This window comes from Drosophila simulans, chromosome X (assembly GCF_016746395.2).
Source record: "Drosophila simulans strain w501 chromosome X, Prin_Dsim_3.1, whole genome shotgun sequence".
Taxonomy (NCBI): domain Eukaryota; kingdom Metazoa; phylum Arthropoda; class Insecta; order Diptera; family Drosophilidae; genus Drosophila; species Drosophila simulans.
The window spans coordinates 4,224,227-4,243,726 of NC_052525.2; the positions used below are offsets into that span (position 1 = coordinate 4,224,227).

Genomic DNA, 19,500 nt, shown 5'->3' on the forward strand with positions numbered 1-19,500 from the left:
ACTCTTTTATGCAAAATATCTCAGTATAAGCGGATACAAATATATAGGAAGTTGTGTTTTTCCCATTTCAATAAGTTTCATTACGAATTTGCGAAAGTGTATAACAATAAATATAGTTTTGTAGCATTTACATAATAGTTTGCATCACTTTTCATTCAGTTTTCAACAAGTTAAAGGATAATACAGCTGGAATTGCAATTTAAATTAGTGTTGGATTTCGATCCCACTTGAACACTTAAGTTGCATCTGTTACACTGCACATTTACATATAATCTCTCGAAAATGGAATTTAAAACCTGTAATCTCAGCTGTTATCAGCTAATTTCAAAGATTACGTTCTCCCCGCCCTTTGCAAGTGTATAGCTAAATATGAATGCTATGTTTACGTAGTGAGGCGGCTTTGCCTTGTTCTCAGTTGAGTAGCCCTGCTCCAGGGGATTCCCCTCCTCCTCCTGCTGTCTCGCTCGGTTTCGCTCACATGGCGAAACTGAGCTGCAGAGCATTGCGCAGCTCGTTGAGCACCATGGATCCAATGACCATTTTCTCGCAGTTTACCAGCAGCGTGAGGGCATCCTCTGTTTTCCAGTCGAGGGTGAGCAGCACGAGGCTTTTGGAGCTCAGGGTTTGGCCAGCGAAACAGTGTAGCTGGCCGCTGGAAGAGCTGTGCGTATGCGCCACGTTGATGGACTCGAAAACCTTTTGCCGCAAAGCGGCCACATCGATTAGATCCTGCCTCAGGCCACGCAACTCGCACTGGTGCTCGTTCATTCCACGCAGCTTGGCCCGCTCCTCGCGATGACAGCTCTCGCCGATCTGGACGGATCTCACCAGCTCGCCCACCGGCGGCTTCAATTGCAGTCGTGAACTGCCGGCACTTGACAGAAGCTCTAGGTCTACAGCATGCGTCGAATCATTGAAATCGACGCCCAGCACTCCACTCGCTGTTTGTTGGGGCTGGAGAACAGTGATTGGCGCAAACTCATTTAATTGCATGCCTGCCGGCAGAGTTGTTTGGCCCAGACGAATGGCCGTAATCTCTTTTTCGCCACGATTCTGGAACTGCAGCTCGATGGAGCACATGCTCGAGGAGTAGAGATGCGGGGAGCGGGTGAAACGGTAGGCCAAATGCAGCCCATGGCCACTGACCTTGTTAAGCAGCTCCTTGTGCTTGAACTCGATGTGCGAGGGACCCACCAATTCCACCCGATTGCGGGCGTGCTGCGGCTGCAGTGGCGCCGCCTGTCCAGCCATCATTGGTGTGCCTATTGAAGAATTATTAAATAAAAAGAGCCTCATTTAGAGATGCATCTGCTTACCAGGCGTCAGGAATCCTCCCAGTGAGGGCGTCATCACGGGACCAATGGGCGGAATGTCATCCAGATCGAGTAGCAGGTCCAGATTGCTCTTTGCGGCCGTTTGCTCCGACTGTTTCTCGTGCTTCGCTTTCAACTTCTCCGGCTTCGTGGCCGTGTCCGTTTTCGTTTCGTTCTTTTTCACGTCATTATCGCTACCGGAAGCGCTGTCATCACTACTACTGCCACTGTACGCCGATGAATCCTCGCTGTCCGAAGTTCCTGACGAACCTGTCGCATTGTTATTGTTGTTTGTAGTTCCTTTTACCGGCGAAGAAGTAGCGGCCAGCTCATTGCTTCCAGCATCGATAAGCCGCTCCTTCAGAGAGGAAACCTTTGGCGGCTGCTGCTTTTGCACCTCCTCCTCCTCATCGCTGCTCCCGCTGCCATCGCTATCGGATTCACTGTCGCTAGTGCCGCTGCCACTGCTGCTGCCTGATTCCGAGTACGCGGAAGACTTTTCGTCCGATTCGGACAGGAAGCCCTTCTCGCCACCAGCACCCTTTTCCTTACCGCCTTCCCGGCCGGATGTATCCTTGGAATGTCCAGAGGGTGAGTCCTCACCCGGCAGCTTGTCCTGCATAAATCCAGCTATATTGCGTACCGATGAGTCCGGTGGAATCACCGGAAAGGCGGGCAGTTCCTTGTAGCCAGCCGCTGGCATGTTTAGGTAGTGAGACAACGATCCTAACTGGAACGTGTTGCCATCGCGGTATTTACTCTCCGGCACCGGAGCCGGTTTGCTGGCGAGAAATACTTGGCGGGCATGCTGACTGAGCACCGAGCTCGTTCCACTCGCCGGAAAGATAATTTGCCGCAGAAACCGGGCGCGATCGCGGACATCGTAGTTGGGATCGTAGCGGGCCAACGTAAAGACGTACTGGCACAGCAACGACGTCTGCTCCGGATTGGTCAGATAGAGCTTAACGCCTAAGTTTAGGACCTGCAGCTTCACCACATCCTGCTCATCAACAAACGACTTGGCCATCTTGCGCAGCACATCCGGGGCAATCAGCGGCACCTTCTCGTTGTATTCGCCTATAAGCCAGATGATGGCTGCCCTAGCTGCGGGCACATTGATATAATCGATCAGTTTGGCCATCTGGGTGATAATCTCAAAGTGCTCGGCGGCTTTCGTTTGCAGAAGACGCTTAATCACCACCACACTCTCGGCCACCACGTGCTCTAAATGGAGTAACGGAATACTTATAAAATTAAAATACAAATGGCTAAAAGAAAGCTTAACGCACCGTCATGGTTGGACAGCAGATGAACCAGGCCACTCAAGCAGGTCTCGGTAACCTCCTTAATGCTAGATGCACATCGTCCAATGGCCTGAATCGTGGCCGCCACAAAGGAACGATCACTGCTGGAGATGTAGGTTTGAAATTCGCGCAGGATGAGCGAAATACTGCCCGCCGAGGCCAGATTGGTGAGAATATCCAGCTTGAGAAGCTTTATGTGCGTGGGATCGCTGGTGCGCACAAAGAATGACTTGAGGTGCGGCTCAAAGATCGCCTTTCGCTTGGTGGACATCGAGGCAATGCAATTGAGGACCACGCTCTGAACTTCTTTATGCGATCGAAGCAGTCGTATTAGTGCCTTGGCAATCAGTTGCACTTCGTTCTTGGGAGCCACATGATGATAGAGCTGCGCCACTGCCATCACCACGGAGGCATTTCGCGATTGGAGCAATGGTTTCGTTTGCCTCAACAGCAGGCGATGATCCACATCGATGTGGTAGCTGTTGCTCGGAGAACTGGGTGTCCTACTGCCATTTCCGCCACCATTGTTATTATTGTTCGTACGCGACTTGTTCTTTTCATCATCGCTACTGCCATCATCGCTGTGGGAAGAGGAGTGCGAGGATTCGTCGTAGAAGCGTTCATTAACGGGCGTTTCGCCCAGGCCATCGTTGACCAGATCCTCATCGTCCGCATTGGGATCGACGAACTGAGTGCGCGCGTAGCGGGTCAACATATTAATGATGATCACCTGACCCCATTCGTCCACATCCAGCAGGAAATTGCACAGCTTGCGGTAGTTCTTGTGTATCAAATCCACACGTTCTGGACAAACCTACGAATAAAGACCCATCGTATACAGAGGAAAAATGGTTTACTTTTCTGCAGACCCACCTCATCGAAGGCCATCACCGCTGATCCCACCACAAGAGTAGTGCGATCCGATAAAAGCTTCTCAATGACCATGACCAGTTCATCCTTTTGATCCGCATCCAGGGAATACAACTTCGGGATGGCATGTGCCGCTGTTTTCCGCACATATGGACTCAAGTCCGCGGCACTATCCCGGATGGCCAGCATTACGATTGGCACAATCATGCTGACCCTTATGGAGGACAACACTCGCAGAGCCGAGGCGCGAATAAGTTGATTGGGGTCCTTGAGCGCCCTCTGAAATGTGGAAATGGATAGCAGGGCCAAGTCCTGCTGCTCCTCGGCGTATCTCACCAAATAGACGTAGACCAACTTCTTGACCTCGATGTTCTTGGACACCACATTCTTGACGACTGCCGGGAACAGATCACTGGCATCCCGTCCGCGGGCAATCATGCCAATGATGCGCTTCATGGCCTCCAGCTTGAGTCCATCCTTGTTGCTGTCCAACATTTGCTTGAGATCATCATGCTTGCGTCCGTCGGATTGGAAAAAAGCTGCTCCGCTGGCAGGATCCGCTCCGAATTCGACGTCCAGTCCCATTTGGGGCCGCTCCACATATGTGGACATGGCGAAGGGATTACTGGCCGAGTTCTGCTGCATTCTTGCAAAGATTTCCGCGGATTACCCAGATTTCGGTTGACCACTTGACCTTTTACTTTCCGTGCTGATGATTTTTTTTTTTTCCTTTTTTTTGTGTGTGGGAGTTGGCAGTTTTCCCTTTCTGTTTTTGCAAATGCCACCACTGTGAAACCTTCGTTCCGGATACCAAATCCTCAAGACGATCTGGTGGTCAGCTGCTCGTCCTGCCACGCAGCTTGCGAGTTTTGCAAGGGATACTTTTATTTATGCCGAAATTCTGACCAATTTTTGCATTTTTTTAGCTTTCTGTTTCCTAATGGTGGGCAACTGTCGATAGTCGCCGATTAACACATAGCACAAAAATACTTAAACACTTTAACAGTGATGGAATGCACATATAGTTTTTCATATAAGTACGCACATAAATAAAGTAATGTATTAGTTACGAAATTCAATACTTTAACCGAAATAATCGCGGCATTTACTTTGTTTTTGCATTTTTGCATTGTGGGTTTTTTGTTATTATCCGTTAAAAATTCGGTATCGCGTATTGTGCACCTATCGATGTCGACCTATCGGGAACTTCTGTTCATCGATACACTCTATTTGTCCACATCTATCGGAGTCTATCGAATCGACTACAACTACGTGGCTGCAGTGCGTTTAATAGCGATTAAAACCAGGCCAAAAGTACTAAGAAAAACGATGGAATCGACGCTCGCCAAGGTGCTGCTCCTTGTGGGCAGTCTGCTGATCCTGTGCCGCACCAGCCACGCCTTCATCGTCAGCGTGGACGCCCACAATGAGGAGTGCTTCTTCGAGAACGTCGAAGGCGGCACCAAGTTTGGTACGTGAGCGATATGGATTTGCGGTTATTGACAAGGGATCTATGCTGATAAACTGATGGTGACTTTGCAGGCGTCACCTTCGAGGTGATCGACGGTGGCTTCCTAGACGTGGACATCAAGATCACCGGCCCGGAGAACCATGTGATGCACGAGAGCGAAAAGGAGTCGTCCGGCAAGTTCACCTTTGTGGCCCCCGCCAAGGGAACCTACACCGTGTGCTTCAACAACGAGCGCAGCAGCATGACCCCCAAGCTGGTCATGTTCTCCATCGACGTGGGTGAGGCACCGCAACGTGCGCCCGGAGCACCCGGCGAGGAGGAGGTGGGCCACACCAAGCTGGAGGACATGATCCGCGAGCTCTCCGGCACGCTGACCAGTGTCAAGCACGAACAGGAGTACATGCATGTGAGTGAAGAGACGAGGTGAAGGTAGAGCCATCAGCTGCCACATAATCAGGATTGGGGCATGTGGAAGCGTATGATATCTAGCCAAAAGCAATCGAGTAACTATTGCCACATAGCCTGGAAGCCTACAGCATTACTTGTACAGATCCACGTCGAAAGATTTAAGAGCGGAATCGGTGGCTGGCTGCCACATAAACAATAACTAGTAGCGTTTTTCAGACTTTGATGTATTCACCATCGGTTTTAATCAAAGCTGAGCTTGTGCCCTGACATTATTTGTCAAGCAATCAACGACTAATCCTCCGATTTCTTTACTCCCTCAGGTGCGCGACAAGATCCATCGCTCGGTGAACGAGAACACCAACTCGCGGGTGGTGCTGTGGTCCACCTTCGAAGCCCTCGTGCTGGTCCTGATGACAGTGGGCCAGGTGTACTACCTGAAGCGCTTCTTCGAGGTCAAACGCGTCGTGTAATCCCGAGCGGAAAGCCAGGATGGAAGTAGCAGCAGGAAGACGGCACACGAAGCTCTGGGGGAAATGTGTGCGCAATGCGTTGCAGTCTCAGATTTAATTTAAATGATTAACATCCTTTTGTAATTAAAATAAAATACCTTGTAAAAAGTAACTAGTGCTTGAAAGTATGTCTATCATGTTTCTGTTTCGAGAATTATTAACAGAGATAGCTATATTAGAGAATTAGTATTTTTTTTTTGCAAAATTACCAAATATCTCTTAATGGAAACAGAACAGCAAATATTTTCAGACACACGTTCAAGGGGGGAAGAGAACCAAATCAATAAGAACCTTTTGTTTTCTAATAAATGTAGAGTGACGAGAGAAAAGTTTGTTTGCAACTTCGAAATGGAAATGGATTCTAAAATATTTGCCAAAAATCTTAATGAAAATAAAATAACTTTTTTGAACCAATATTAAATTTTTTTCTTAACTTTTTGAGTGTTGGGTAGTTAACGTGCCAGTGGAAATAAGTTATTATATCTGACGTCGCTTTGTAGCACTGGACGGTTCATTTGACATAAATTCTTATCATAGACGAACTTTGAAAAAGTGCGATGAGATCTTTTCTACAAATGTTCTCCCAAAAACCCATATTGTCCTCTTTGTGCGGAAAGACCTTAGTCGTATGGCCTGGTAATCCTACAAATGTGCCGGAGAGTGTTTTCATTCAGCAGATGCTGCAAGAATATCGCCAAATGGAAAAACCGGACGCTTCGGTGGATCTCAATAATTTCAAAGCTATTTCGGAGCAGTCTCCCGCCAAGGTATACTCATTTGAATCGGTATCGCTTAATTGCCTTCTGACATTGATTCAATCCGCCCACATTAGTTCTTCATCGATTCCTGCCGCGTGAAGGCACAACCGGAGGATCGAGGTCCCAACATACAAAAACAAATCGCATCCGCCTATCCGGTGATTCACGAACGTACCCTTCTGCTCTTTATCAGCTTCTTGGAGCACAAGCTCAAGTTCGGTGGGTACAATCACAAGCGGAAGAATTTATGTTTTTGGGTCATCGTTTCACAGGCAGCGAGCAGGAGAAGGCCCTCTACAAGGACATGACTGTGATTGACCTAGTGCAGCGCCTGCTGGCGAAGAGATGTGTGTGGTTCTTTGGCGCTGGCGACTACTACTGCACACTGCAGGGAAAAATTGGACACGGGGGCTTCGAGGCAGTGGGCACGCCCGCCGAAACGGATCCCCTCACCCTGACCTCGGTGCTCAGCTACGACGAGATCAAGCTGGCCGCCCTGCTCTACGTCTCCTGCCACTCGGAGTTCATTAACAATGGGAGTAGGGCCAATGCGGGTGCGGTGACTCAGAATAAGGACACAATCGAACGGGAGGGCGTTGTGATTGGACTAATTGGAGCTCGTTTCGAGCGTCCCGATGTGATGGAGTACCAGGATATCATGATTACCAAAACCCAAAACACTCAGGCCAAAGGCTATGGTTTCGATTTGGACAAGATGTCCAGCGAGACGGCCACTCCTGCATCAGATTTGCGTAGAATCTGGCGGGAGTTCTACGAGGAGCCCAAGGACTTCATTTACGCCGACACTCCGTATAATCCTCTGCGTTTCGAAAAGGTTCCTGAGGGCTTCTTCGATCACCAGGTAATGCGCAAGCGATATGCCATCAGTTTCGACACCCTGCTCTTGGAGGCACAGGACAGAGCATTCAAGGCTGGTAAGCCCGCCTATATCCATGTGGTGGGCATCGGACTGGGCGTTTGGAAGGCAGCTAGTGAGCAGGAGCGCACCTTCCTTGAATGCTTTGAGGGACGATTGCGGTTTCTTGGAGAACGGCTCAGCCACATCGGAGTGGTACACTTCTCATGGTTCCATCTGCCGCGTGTGGGCAGCATTTACGAAGGAGCCATCCTTCCCGTGGACAAACATCCCCAGGGTGGCATCCGCATCCGCAATTCGGTCAGAAATCCCGGAGACAAACTAACGGAGGACATGCTGCCCGTGGTGACCTACGCCTGGGATGGAAATGCCCTGCCTGGCAACGAATTTTGGGATGTATGCAAGAAGTGACTTAACTAAGGTATACAATTATTAATGGTTCTTCCCCTACAGAATGTGCTAGTCGGCACTGGGGATCCAGCAGCAGCCTGTTCCACTCTAATCTCTGAGCTCCAAAATCCCCACATTAATGTACACTACATGAATGGAGCCAATCTGCACATTGCATCCGTGGAACACGGACTACTCCATGTGGGCGACTACGCTAGGCGACTGATTGACTAAAAACTATGTATCTAAACGCTATGTAATATATATATATTATTATAATAATAATATTACGATGGTGATGCGGATCAGCTTTTTTCTTGTCTGACTCGTTGATACATGTGTGCATATGCACATATGGAATCATGGAAGCCAGCTGTGCGAACAAACCACCATATTCTTCTAAAGAATCGATGCCCGCATGCCAACAATTCCATTGAATGAGAAATTGATTGTGTGTGTTAACCATTACTGAGTTCGTTTATTGAAATTGAATAGAATTATTAGCTGTCAAATGACAGAAATGTGATATTATTGTAATGTACTGCATATAGATAGCAACAAGTAACACAAGATCCCATTTCGTTTTCGGCCATGGGCTAAATAATGCAATTCCCAGTACCCCATCTTATATCTTACAATCCTGAATCTTAGTGTGTTTGTATTTTGGTGTGTTTGATTTCTTTTTTTGTTTTTTGTTTTTTTTTTTTGGCATTTTCGTTAAGTATTACAAATGAATCGTATTTAAAACACTTCTGTTCTGTATACTTATACTTCTGAAACAGCGTCGTATATCGAAAACAGTGATATAACATTCACAACAACTTTATGCTCAAATATAATATAATATAATATTATTCTTTATCAACAATAGCGTTTTATCTGTAACGGTGCACACGCCCCCGGCGAGCAGTGCGGCACTATATAGCCGCATCTCGCTCGAATTCCCACTGTTCTACCGACTGCACTACATATGTACACTTGCCTCTCGCTCTCTCTCTATATATATAGACCACTATATATATATATATAATATATATACGATATAACTAGATATAGTATATTTTCGTTACATTTCTTTTTTGTAGGTAATTAGTGCGAGAAACAGTACAATAAAATCGAAAAAACAAGCACAAACATGCTCCAAATATGATTTAGTTGAAGGTATATATGCAATAGGTAGGTATCGTTAACGCTTTTAGATTTTTTCTAGGCTTGTATTTCTGGGTAATTCATAGGTATGTATGTTTCTATATAATGATGGCAAACGGCTTGAGGATCTGAGAACAAAAATCACTTCACATCTGTGCAATCAATCGAACTTTTGCTACTCAAGCTTCAGACTTACAACTAATATTCTGTATAACAACAAATCGAAAACTATGTTTACACTTCAGTTTTCACTTTCACTTTCAGCAAGAAATTACCTATACTTAAACTTATCTTTTGCTATTATTTCAATTTGTTTACATGACATATTTCGCTTTAAGTACAACAATCTCTTGTTGAAAGTGAATACTAACTTCTGAAAGTATCCACTCGAATGAACACAAAGAATTTGTTTGAAACATGGCTTAGTTATGGATTCGCTGCGCAAATCAAAACATATTTCGTAAACATAATGTAATATATATATAAAAAAAAAAGAACATGGAAGAACAGAACGTGCTTTAAAGCTTCTTATCAACAATATTTGTTTGTGATCTAATATCCCAGAACTCTAAACAAAATATGATAATGATCGCGGTATGGGTGGTACAAAAATTCGTTCGATCGTTATTTTCATGATTTCTTTCACTTTTATGGGAGGGGGGAGCAGGGGGGTAGGGCAGGAATAATACCAATAACGGATACATACAACATACAAAAGCAGCTGTGTTGTGCCGTGGCTCGTTAATTAAACTCAATTGAGAACAGCTTTTTGTCAAAGCGGTTAGGCCAACAACTTGGCTTGAGTCACCCAAGTTCGACTGCATATGCATGGGCATATACATAGCCATATACATAGCCATATACATAACCATATACATATCGATACATATCTTATATAACATATAACAGAGCGGCGATAACAAGGAATCACTCGTCATGTCCGTTTATTGTACTGCGTGTGTTGCGTTGCGTGTACGTTGCACGTCATTCTTTGGTGGATGGGCGTATATGTTTGTTGAAGGCGCCAGCGCTTGTCCATCCGCCGCCTCCGTATTTGCTTATTCCCGTAGCCCGCAATCCAATCGGTCCACCCATATGTTTTTTTTTTTTTCTCTTTTTTTGGCTATCCACTCCTATTGGTTTACTCATCGAAGTCGCTGATCAGCAGGCCACGCTTGCCGAATCCCAGCGACGAGACGGCGGCCAGATTGGGTGTCGTATCGATTCCCTCGAACAGATCACTGGTCGCGGAGCTGTTCAACGAATTGAGCGTAACATTAAACGTCGATCTTCCGCTGGCCGTGTGGAAGCGTTCCTGGAGCTGCTGCTGGCGCTTCAGGCGATCGAGTTCCTCACGCAGCGCCTGGTTGCTGGCCCTCAGGCTATCCGTCTCCCTCAGACAGTCGCGCAGCCTGTTTATTGTAGACAAAATTGAGTAATTGGTGTGCTTATGTTTGCTGATCGGTGGATCAGGTGTTTGATTGGGTGTTTGGTTTTGTTGGGGGTTTGTTTGGGTGGAAACCGCATTCGATCAGTGCGAAAGTCTTGGGTTCACGACTTGAGTGACACAGGGACATTCGAGAGTCCAGCTCATATTGCACGAGATAGTGGCGAAAAAGAACCGTTTCAAAAGGGGTTTTGTTTTACAAAAAGATAACACCACCCGTATATCAGCACATTAAGTACGCATTTCTACGGAAAATGTGGGAAAGACCAAGTGTCCGCCCTTTGGGTAACTCTATTCCCAACTGCATTCGATGCATGATGTAAGCGGAATTTGGACTTGATTAAGATCTATAAGAAAACCCCTTTTTGGAGTCAAGTTAAATAAGTTATATAGCAACATATAGCGGACACTTTCTGGTTCTCTGATTCAGTGGTTTCCCCCCTTACAACCCCTTCTCCACTCACGTGTCAATCTCGCCCTGCATGCTCTTGATGTACTCGCACGCCTTGATCAGGATCTGCGATTTGGAGTCATTGGGCGGCGCTCGTCCGTTGGAACTGCTGGCATTGCCTTTGCTACTTCCGTTGGTACTCGTACTTCCGCTGGTGCTGGGACTCGTGCTGGCCTCGCTGAAACTGGAGCTGGAGCTCAGACTGGGCAGCATCTCCTTGAGCTTGAAGATCCAGCTGTTGATCTTGTCGCGGCGCCGGCGTTCGACTTCGTTGTGCGTGGCACGACGTTTGTCATCGCGTTTCTTGTACGCCTCCAGTTTGCTGGATGGTGTTTGGCCAGCGGATTCTGGCTGGGATCGGGCGTGGGCGTGGGCGTGGGCGTGGGCATGGCCATGACCATTGCCGTGTGAGCCATACAGGACACTGGTGGTGGTGGTGCTGCTGCTGCTGGTGGTGGTGCTACCTGGAATGGGTGGATTCACGGTCTGGGCGGTTATTACCGCTGACTGTGTGCTGGAGGAAGTTTTAACAGGTGGAAGGCGCGGCTTTTCGTTCAGCGTATCCAGTTCCAGCTTGATGGCCGCCTTGGTCGGCGGTTCACCCATTAAGCTGTTTCCTGTTTCCTTGACCAAATAAATCTCACAGCCAGTGGGCAGCTGCAGATTGTTGGGCAGCTGCAGATTGCTGGGCAGCAGCGAATGGATATCTAGATCGCATCCCGGTTCCTGTTTAATCGTATAGTACTCCTGCGAATCGTCCGAGTTCTCGTCCCCGCAAATGGTGAGGAATATCTGAGCACCTTGGCTATTCATCAGCGGATTTCCCGTGTCGCTGGTGAGAATCAGGCTTTGCTGACCGTTGGCAAAGGAACCGTTGACCAGGGCCTCCGACAAATCAGCGGTGTGGTGATTGGCGATGGTCATGAGGCCAGGCCCAGCTGTTGGATTCGCATTGCTGCTGTTTACGGAGGACGAGGATGTGGAAGTGTTGGTGTTGCTGGTGGAGGAGCCGAATTCCATTTCCAGACGTGGCCGCTTGTGAACATTCATTGTTGCATCGATGATCCGCCGATGGCAGTCCTCCAATTCGTAGCCCAATCCCAGCCAGAATCGAATCCGTGTCGCCGGGAATCACGTAACTCCGGATCTACTCGGGATCTCCTCCACTATTTGCTCCGATCTCTCGTTGGAGGATACTCGGATATGGATGGTAGATATCCCCCGATCTGGCCGCTCTGCGGTATTATTAACTACCGACTGCCTCGAGGATTTGATTTGGAATCGAGCGCTGCGGCGGATTTATGGTCGTTCGTGTTCGCACGGCCATTTAACAATACGATTTGTTGATTTTTTTGTAACAAAATTATTTTCGTTTGGCTTAGTGTGCCCGCCGGCGGGCAGCAAATATATGCCGACAAATACACACAGTACAGGTGTTGCGAAAAATACCAGAATTGGGGAAATCTTTTTGCGGCAATTCCAAATAGTTGTTTGTATTCAAAAAACCTCTTAATACAAGTACAAAATCTGTGCCTTTAAAATGAAGAAAAACCTCTTTATTTAGTTCAATAAACGATTCACAACTAAGCAAAGGTGTTTTTGCAGGTGTTTTGGAAAATTTAAATATACCAAATGCATATACGTAATATCTAGTGGACAACAATACCACACTGGTGGCCAAAATGTCGTTGACTTCGCAATTTGTTGCGAATTTGAAACGCTTTCGCCTGGTGACCTTCGATGTGACGGACACGCTGCTTCGCCTGGAGGATCCGCTGCGCCAGTACCATCAGACGGCAGAGGAGTTCGGGGTCACCGGAGTGGATCGCCGCCGATTGGATCAATGCTTTCGCCAGCAATTCAAGGCGATGAGCAGCGAACATCCAAACTTTGGCCGTTACTCGCCGGGATTGGACTGGCAGCGTTGGTGGCTCCAGCTGGTGGCCCGAACCTTTTGCTGCGTGGACCAGGGACTGGCGCCCGAGAAGCTGGAGAAGATCGGCCAGCGACTAATTTCCGTTTTTCGGACCAGTGCCTGTTGGAGTCACGTGGATGGTGCCCAGGAGCTGGTGCAGAGCGTCCGAAATGCCGGCAAATGTGTGGGCATCATCTCCAATTTCGATTCGTCACTGCCACAAGTCCTGGACGCCATGGGCTTTGCCGGCAAATTCGATTTCATTCTGACTTCCTACGAGGCCGGTGTTATGAAGCCCGAACGCGGCATCTTCGAAATTCCGCTGCAGCGATTGCAAATTCCAGCGGAGCAGGCCCTACACATTGGCAACAAGTTGGACATGGACTATGAAGGCGCTCGGGATTGCGGCTGGAGCGGTTTGCTTGTGAGCGGCGGTGACAATCCCCATTCCTTTGCCAGTCTGTCCAGTCTGCTGGAGGCCTTAAAAACCCAACCAATCCCATGGTAATCCACCAAAGAAACTCCTCTCGGGAACCAGCAGTTCTCCGATTGGATCATGGCTGTTGTTATTTTTGTAGATTTCCTTTTTTCTTTGCATTAAGATACATAACTGAATGTAAAACTAGTGGTAAATATAAATACGCGATCTTTATCATATTTCTTTGGGAAATTCGAGGGAGGAGGTCCTGGATACAGTATAAAACATAAAATAACATATATAAAAACAAGCTTTCTGAAAAATATGAATAGTTAAATACAATTCAAAGCTTATTTCTTATCGAATGTGTACAAATCTTTGTTTAAATATTCATTAAAAGATATAATTAATCTAGATAAAGTGACATTACGAAAGAACCTCCTCCTCCCGAACACTCCCGCTTATAAGCCTGATTAAACTATACCTGAAAACTTATCCTATATACACACACATGCACACACGTCTCTCGCACACATACCTAATTACTATTTAAGAACAGATTAATCGTACAAGCTATTTTGTGACCCAAAATATTTGGTTGCTTTGTGAAGGGAATGTGCCAGTCCATCTGCTTGTAATGGCAACCATTACTATGTAGCCTTCGTCGCCTTCGCGGGCATTTGGGCCTTGGCCGCCTTAAGCTGCTCCAAATTGAACTGTTTCCGGATTTCGGTGGACACCTGTCGAATGACCGCATCCGTATTGGCCTTCAGATCCCGTTCCAGCACATCGATGTCCACATCCTTGCTCTCCAATCGCATTTGCATGTCCGAGTAGAAGTCACAGAACAGCACCGGTTCATCGGAGCCATTCGGCGTCCTCGTGCTGCAGTATTGACCCCTTCGATGGAGATCATCGTTGTTGGTTTTGGCGTCCAGGCCAAGCAGACGTCTCGCTCCCAGCGGCAGCTGCTGTTGGATCAATCTCTCGTGATTCTGGGAGATGTGATGCTTTAGCTTCTTGAACTCCTTCACCTCGTTCTGCATGTACTTCACATAGCTATACATCTTGGAGGTTTTCTTCGTAAGGTTCTCTAGGCAACTTATGAAGTTTCGCACCTGCTGCGTTCTCGGCAAAGTGCTGGGATCCAGTCGCTCGGCCTCGTCGAAGTGCTGCAGGGATCGATTGAAGTCGTGCTTCATGGCCAGAGCAGAGGCCAGGACCACATGATTCTCGGCCACATTAGGGGCATGTTCCACCGCAGCGGTCAGTATCAGATCGGCATCGGCCAGTCGGCCCATTCGAAAGAGTATGGTGCCCAGACTCAGCAGGGGTATATCCTTAAAGATAGGCGGAGCCAGCAGGGCAGCCAGTCTGGCACAGGGCAGGGCTTCCCGGGCATTTCCTCGCATCCGCCAGTAGTAGGAGCTTAGGGTGTGGAACTTCCAGGAGGCCGGATGGTGCTGCAGTCCGTCCACCGCAAATCGGCGGGTCAACTCCACGGTGGCCATGCCCACATTGGTGTCATGCTCGCGCTCCAGAAAGGCAGCGGCCAGGACCTCGGGCCGAAAACTCTCCAGATGATCATAGGTGGCTGGACCCACGCTTAATCGGTGGTAATCGCTGCAAATCGGCTCCATTCCCATCGAGGATGCGCTCTTCTGGATGTGCAATTGCCTCTGGTCCGGAAGATTAATCCTTTTCAGCTGCTCTGGCGTGATTTTCAGGTAAGACATTCGCTTCTCCAGCATGTAGTAGTCCATGGCGCACTTGGCCTGCTCGGCCAGATCCTCACCGAAACCAATCGAGAATCGTAGGTGCTCCACAATCTGTTCCCGCTTGCGCAGCAGATCCAGATAGGAGCGCTCCACATACTCACTGTACCTGATCTGCTCGAGAAATGCCGCCAGATTCTGGGGCTCACGCATGTGGAATGGCGAGTCCAGTTTGGGCACGATCTGCTCCTCGCGAAGAACCCAGTGATTGCAGGCCTGGATCAGGTGAAAGAGGCCAAGCAGCACGGTGAACGCCAGCGGGCACAGGCGCATCTTGAAGGACTGCAGGAGGACCACAAGGATCCGGGAATCCAAATCCAAACAAAAAATAAACAAACTCGCCGGCGTGTGACCAGAGCTAAGAAATTGCACTCGTTGCTTTTAATACTGAAAACATATGCCATACTATTGAAGTAGGGTATTTAAGAGAGCGCGCCACAAGGTCATACTGAACCTGTGCATTTCGAAAAACGTGCGGATTTCTTGAGAATAATTTCGGAATTGTTTTTAACCAAATACAAATACTTTTACAACATGGGCGGTCAGGGCAAGGCGATCAACAGGAAGCGCAAGTTTGTGGGTCGCAAGTCGGACGATCCGGAGTTCGATTTGGACAAGAAGCAATTCAAGGTGCTCCATCTGAATGCCACCGAAAAGCGGCTGATCATCGTTTTGGAAGGAGCCCAACTGGAGACGGTGAAGGTGGGTCATCACAACGGTTACAACGAAACTCCTTCCATATATATATAAAACATATTTCCATTGCTGCAGGTGCACAACACTTTCGAGCTGCTGAACTGCGACGATCACGCGGGAATCATGCGCAAAAACCAAAGAGATCCGGGCTCCTGTCGTCCGGACATCACCCACCAGTGCCTGTTGATGCTCTTCGATTCGCCACTAAACCGGGCCGGTCTGCTCCAGGTCTTCGTGCGCACCGAGCACAATGTGCTGATCGAAATCAATCCACAGACGCGCATCCCGAGGACATTTAAACGCTTTGCTGGCCTGATGGTGCAACTGCTGCACAAGTTCCAAATTCGCGCCAATGACTCCTCCCGTCGTCTGATGAGTGTCATCAAGAATCCGATTACGGATCATGTGCCGGTCGGTTGCAAGAAGTACGCCATGAGCTTCTCCGGCAAACTATTGCCCAATTGCCGGGAGCTGGTGCCACATGGCGACGAGACCTCTACCAGCTACGATGAGCCGGTGGTCATTGTTATCGGAGCCTTCGCACATGGCGTTCTCAAAACGGACTACACGGAGGAGCTGTTCTCCATTAGCAACTATCCACTTTCGGCGGCCATCGCGTGCTCCAAAATCTGTTCCGCCTTCGAGGAGGTTTGGGGCGTGGTATAGTATAGACCAAGTCCAACGCATTGTTTTTCTTAGTTTAGTCATAGCTAGTAGTTAGTCTACATCTATTCTTTTGATTGCCTTCCATTAAATTTGGTGGAACATCCAGACCAGAATACTATTTTGATCTTTCTTAATGTTTAGAGCATACTAAGGTGCTTATTTATATACCCATAATATTAATGTTCTATCAATTCTGATAGTCATAATCATCACGCCAGGCGAAACACACACACTTTCTCTGTTTTTACAATTACTTGATTTATTTATGTATAATTGCAGTTACAAAAGATAGGCTTAAAAAACTTGCATAATTTTGAAGTTATGTTTACGGTAATTCATGCTTAACTAATTGCACTGTTCACCAAAAGGATTATTGCGAATTTTGTATACGTTACACAATTGAGAGCTCTATTAATTCCCGCATGGGAAGGGGAAGGTTTCAAGGATGGATTATCTACTTGGCACCCGGCTTCTTGGTGCCCACCTCGGCTGCCTTCTTTTCCGCCTCCCGCTTGGCGGCCGCCTCCTCGCGCTGCTGCCGGATCAGGGCCAATCTGGCCAGGTCGGCCTTAGCCTCGGTGGTCTTGCCAGCAGCATGGAGTTTCTCGTAACGCTGTCGAGCCTTCTGCTTCTCGATCTGTTCGCGCTCGCGGCGAGAAAGCTCCGGCTTGGGAATACCGCCGCCACCGGCTGGCCCGTCGTCCAGCTTGATGGCCGATAGCTTTTGTGTGGCCTTCTTGGTCACCCGGTTGGGGTTCTCGATTTCGATGAGTGAGGCCACGCCCTTCTTGGCATCGCGCGCTTCCGCTTCCGAGTCGTCGGAATCCTCGCCGGACTCCGATTCCGAGGAACTTGCCGCAGCGGCGCCCGCCGCTGATCGCGACTTTTGATTGCGATGCACGGGCGCTTTTCGTTGGGCGGGAGCCTTCGCTTTGGAGGCGGAGGAACTGGCACCGCCGCCGGCAGCGTCTTTATCGTCGCTATCTGATCCCGAGCCGCTGGTCTGGTCGCTGTCCTCCTCCGATTCCTGCTGCAGTTCCTCGGGAGATGTGAAATGGCGACTCCGACCCTTGTGGTTGACGAACTTTCCTCGTGGCATGATGAGTTATGGACTGATCCGTACGGTTTACCGGGTATTCGCAGGTCTCTCCTCCTGTATAACCAATTTGCTTGTATATAGAGCTTTCACTCCTGCGACGTTAACGGATCCTTGTGTTCCGTTTATGTTCCGAAAATTATCTATATTTAATCACGTTGTAAAAAATTTTTGCACTAATCAGTGTTGTGCAGTGCCAGTCGAAAGTGCGACCGTGCATTCACTGCATAGTAATACCGCATAAATAACCAGAATGGTAATACCGAAACACGTCTGGCGCCCTCAAGTGTTCAAGTTTGCTGTACTCGGCAATTAACCGCTTCCATAACCGTTTCAAAACAAGGCGGGAAATTCGAAAGTGTCAACGGTTATTTGATTTTTTTTTGAATTTGCTTATTTGACTGGCACTTTCAATAGAAGCCTACTTAGCGTAGTTTCTGAGCATTGCAAGTAACTTTGGGATTAACTCTTTAGTTTTATGAATTTTTGTTTATAATTGTAGTTCTAAAATATAAAATATTTGTATATTTTCATAAATACAACAAATACCATATATAATTTCTCCGCCCTTCATATGCCTAAAATGTTAAATGTTCAAAATCCATCTCTATATAATATCAATAAAGAACCAAAAATAAATTTATGTTTCTTAACTGCAAGATTTACTAAAAAAAAATACCTTGATTTTGGAAGTGTGCTCTTTGCGGCTTTTGTAAGAAAAAAAAACTAAAAACAGCCTAAAATTGAAATAAATAAGGCACACGTGTTGGGAATTCTCATTTGGGTGATGGTTAAGCCGTAAATTAGTGGTACATATTCCACTCTTTTCATTTTATTGGGTCACCATCGAAAGAAGAAAATCCGATTTTACTTTTACCCGCTGATTGGTTTCTTTTTCGAAACCACCATTTTGTCGATCCGCTGCAACTGCAACTGCACAGAATCTCGAGATGCAGGAAAACGTGATGTTGTATGTATGTACATAGGTATGTATGTCTGTATATCAAAGAGTCGCACTGGCATTGGTCTGCTGCTGTGATTTGCCGGAAAACCAGTTTTCTTCACTTTTCACTGGCCGCCGCCACAAGTGGCAAGCCAATAATGCGGCATTAATAACCACAAATAACCGAAAATCGTTTTGCATATTTGTGTCAGCATTCGATATCACATTCCTCGATATCATGCATCTCATTAACGGAAACTCTCTCACATATGTACAACTTATTGATCAAAAATAAAAAATAACACACAGCCATAAAAAAAGAGCCAGAAATATAACCAAATATAATATACTCGAAAATTTAATGCACGAATTAATTATGAATTCCGTGTGTGCTCGCCACGAAAGCGGCAAACACAAAAATATTCAAAAAATTCATCGTAAATGCTGTTCTTCTGGCCCGCTGCTCTTCATTTCCACGCTGGTTAGGTGAATAAATTTAAATGAAAGTTCTTTTATTTATTGATATTACAGCGGCAAGATGCTGCTTATGCACTTAGAAAGTGCGCCATGCAAATGAGAAGAAATTAGTTAATGGAATTCTAATTGCGTATACGCACTTTCTTGCTGCGTGCGTCAATTTTTTTATACGATCGCTCAGATCGGATGGCATATAAACGTATATCCACTATATGTGCATGTGTGTGTGTTGCAGGTGGGCCAGGTTTTCGTGTGGGTGCGTGATGTTTGCACACTAGCGATGGGAAGTTTGCCACCGCGTTGTAAACAACTTATGATATTATTGTGATTTCGGCATAGAAATGGGTCTATGAAGAATTCGTATAACTATGAAAAAGGGGAGCATCTTACATCCGTTTTTTTCTCTTTTTTTTTTTTTTTGTTGCTCAACTCTTTGCAGTCACTGTGCGCAGTGGACAATGGACAATGGACACCCGGCTGCACCACTCGACTTCACTGTGCTCCGATTCCCGATACGATCGTGCTATATGCACATGTACATACATATGTACATACCTCGTACATTGT

The 19,500-nt window shown here is 47.2% G+C and overlaps 8 protein-coding genes across 8 annotated transcripts; 4 read left to right on the plus strand and 4 right to left on the minus strand.

Moving 5' to 3' along the window:
* Positions 1 to 113: 113 nt before the first annotated feature.
* LOC6725099 (AP-3 complex subunit beta-2) lies at positions 114 to 4,487 on the minus strand. The gene is made up of 4 exons (XM_016172989.3): positions 3,491 to 4,487; positions 2,603 to 3,431; positions 1,317 to 2,537; positions 114 to 1,262 (listed from the first exon to the last, which is right to left on the minus strand). Exons 1-4 carry the CDS (start codon positions 4,130 to 4,132, stop codon positions 475 to 477), a joined length of 3,480 nt encoding a protein of 1,159 aa, XP_016038077.1. The 5' UTR covers positions 4,133 to 4,487; the 3' UTR covers positions 114 to 474.
* A 220-nt stretch (positions 4,488 to 4,707) lies between these two features.
* On the plus strand, positions 4,708 to 5,987 carry LOC6725100 (transmembrane emp24 domain-containing protein 2). Its single transcript, XM_002106090.4, has 3 exons — positions 4,708 to 4,958; positions 5,030 to 5,364; positions 5,687 to 5,987. Exons 1-3 carry the CDS (start codon positions 4,817 to 4,819, stop codon positions 5,834 to 5,836), a joined length of 627 nt encoding a protein of 208 aa, XP_002106126.1. The 5' UTR covers positions 4,708 to 4,816; the 3' UTR covers positions 5,837 to 5,987.
* A 382-nt stretch (positions 5,988 to 6,369) lies between these two features.
* On the plus strand, positions 6,370 to 8,205 carry LOC6725101. Its single transcript, XM_002106091.4, has 4 exons — positions 6,370 to 6,642; positions 6,708 to 6,852; positions 6,906 to 7,906; positions 7,964 to 8,205. Exons 1-4 carry the CDS (start codon positions 6,433 to 6,435, stop codon positions 8,132 to 8,134), a joined length of 1,527 nt encoding a protein of 508 aa, XP_002106127.2. The 5' UTR covers positions 6,370 to 6,432; the 3' UTR covers positions 8,135 to 8,205.
* A 149-nt stretch (positions 8,206 to 8,354) lies between these two features.
* On the minus strand, positions 8,355 to 12,363 carry LOC6725102 (uncharacterized protein DDB_G0271670). The gene is made up of 2 exons (XM_016172988.3): positions 10,961 to 12,363; positions 8,355 to 10,461 (listed from the first exon to the last, which is right to left on the minus strand). The coding sequence occupies exons 1-2, from the start codon at positions 11,995 to 11,997 to the stop codon at positions 10,191 to 10,193; spliced, it is 1,308 nt and encodes a 435-aa protein (XP_016038078.1). The 5' UTR covers positions 11,998 to 12,363; the 3' UTR covers positions 8,355 to 10,190.
* A 109-nt stretch (positions 12,364 to 12,472) lies between these two features.
* LOC6725103 (rhythmically expressed gene 2 protein) lies at positions 12,473 to 13,519 on the plus strand. The gene has a single exon (XM_002106093.4). It carries the CDS (start codon positions 12,630 to 12,632, stop codon positions 13,368 to 13,370), a length of 741 nt encoding a protein of 246 aa, XP_002106129.1. The 5' UTR covers positions 12,473 to 12,629; the 3' UTR covers positions 13,371 to 13,519.
* Positions 13,520 to 13,651: 132 nt separating this feature from the next.
* Positions 13,652 to 15,425, minus strand: LOC6725104. The gene has a single exon (XM_016172987.3). It carries the CDS (start codon positions 15,326 to 15,328, stop codon positions 13,931 to 13,933), a length of 1,398 nt encoding a protein of 465 aa, XP_016038079.1. The 5' UTR covers positions 15,329 to 15,425; the 3' UTR covers positions 13,652 to 13,930.
* Positions 15,426 to 15,472: 47 nt separating this feature from the next.
* Positions 15,473 to 16,530, plus strand: LOC6725105 (ribosomal RNA small subunit methyltransferase NEP1). The gene is made up of 2 exons (XM_002106095.4): positions 15,473 to 15,757; positions 15,827 to 16,530. The coding sequence occupies exons 1-2, from the start codon at positions 15,590 to 15,592 to the stop codon at positions 16,415 to 16,417; spliced, it is 759 nt and encodes a 252-aa protein (XP_002106131.1). The 5' UTR covers positions 15,473 to 15,589; the 3' UTR covers positions 16,418 to 16,530.
* A 120-nt stretch (positions 16,531 to 16,650) lies between these two features.
* Positions 16,651 to 17,907, minus strand: LOC6725106 (28 kDa heat- and acid-stable phosphoprotein). The gene has a single exon (XM_002106096.3). The coding sequence runs from the start codon at positions 17,514 to 17,516 to the stop codon at positions 16,872 to 16,874; it is 645 nt and encodes a 214-aa protein (XP_002106132.1). The 5' UTR covers positions 17,517 to 17,907; the 3' UTR covers positions 16,651 to 16,871.
* Between the last annotated feature and the right edge of the window lie 1,593 nt (positions 17,908 to 19,500).